Source organism: Aplysia californica, unplaced genomic scaffold (assembly GCF_000002075.1).
Source record: "Aplysia californica isolate F4 #8 unplaced genomic scaffold, AplCal3.0 scaffold00181, whole genome shotgun sequence".
NCBI classification, from domain to species: domain Eukaryota; kingdom Metazoa; phylum Mollusca; class Gastropoda; order Aplysiida; family Aplysiidae; genus Aplysia; species Aplysia californica.
Window position 1 is genome coordinate 666,069 of NW_004797451.1, and position 1,169 is coordinate 667,237.

Genomic DNA, 1,169 nt, shown 5'->3' on the forward strand with positions numbered 1-1,169 from the left:
AGAGAGAGAGAGAGAGAGAGAAAGAGAGAGAGAGAGGATTTAGCGAAGGGGAGGGGGAGGGAGCTAATTTCAGGGATCGAGGTCGGTTCAATCACGCCGTTTGTCATTATCATACTCATATATTTTGGCAAAACATAGTGTACTGCTTCACCACGGCTGTCACTGGTGTCAATAACATATTAATACAATTTAATTTGGAAGCTTATCTTGCCTGAAGATCTTTGAGTGACACAGCCAGGACTGCCAATTAGAACACATGGTTATAATAAGTAATACATAACAATCTCCCCTGGATAACACAGGCCTTACACCTTTGATAAAACATTCAATCATACTATGCTTTTGAAAACTACATATATTATAAACTATAATGGAGGCACAAAAAACACTACTTTACTTTCTGACATCTTTATTAATTGTGTATACTGTTTTTACATGCTCGAATAACTACCTTAAACATGCTGCTAAGGTATTGGCTTGTATGTAAACACAACAAAAAATCAAACGACAAACAGCTGCCAAAACTGCGACACGAGAGGTGTTTTCTTATACTGGTATAACAGATCAGAATGTGAATATTAAATTCCATATTGAACCTTTAACGAATAAGAGGGAAAAAAATGAAAAAGTGGTCATAAATAACGTGAATGTCTAAAGTGCAACATGGCGGAGGTTCAAGTAGTGACGAACTGACCAATGACGTAGAAGACAGCAGGCCAGCCTCCATCCGGGCCATAGGCACACAGGAAACCTCCGATAGGGAAAATAATAGCGTTTCCGAACTGACCTCCTGAGAACAAAGTGAGGAAGATCCATTGTCATGACAAAATAATAATAATAATAATAATAATAATAATAATAATTAAGCAATAGGATTTAACGGGTCAAATGAAAAACAGGGAAAATTGGCTTGTTGTTAACTTGACTTGCTTTAAAAAAAATACAGTATAGCTTATTCATTCTTATGTGACACATCTCAAAAGGTGGTCAAGGGAAAGAACTGATAAAACACATTTTTGGAAAGGGTTTGCTCAGAGTTATGAAACCTTTAGTTTATATCTATGTATTCTGAGGGAGGGCATTGGATCACTTTATAATTTATACCTGGGAGGAGCAGAGCGGTAAAACAGTGTGTGTGTGTGTGTGTGTGTGTGTGTGTGTGTGTGTGT

At 37.2% G+C, this 1,169-nt stretch overlaps 1 protein-coding gene across 1 annotated transcript in view; it reads right to left on the reverse strand.

The window, feature by feature from the left end:
* LOC101851948 (sialin) overlaps nt 1–1,169 on the reverse strand; it is a gene marked incomplete at its 3' end in the record, with an annotated part of 30,388 nt that overhangs the window by 13,419 nt on the left and 15,800 nt on the right. Inside the window, 1 exon segment of the mRNA XM_013082555.1 lies at nt 695–790. Within this exon segment, the coding sequence (XP_012938009.1) occupies nt 695–790 (96 nt within the window).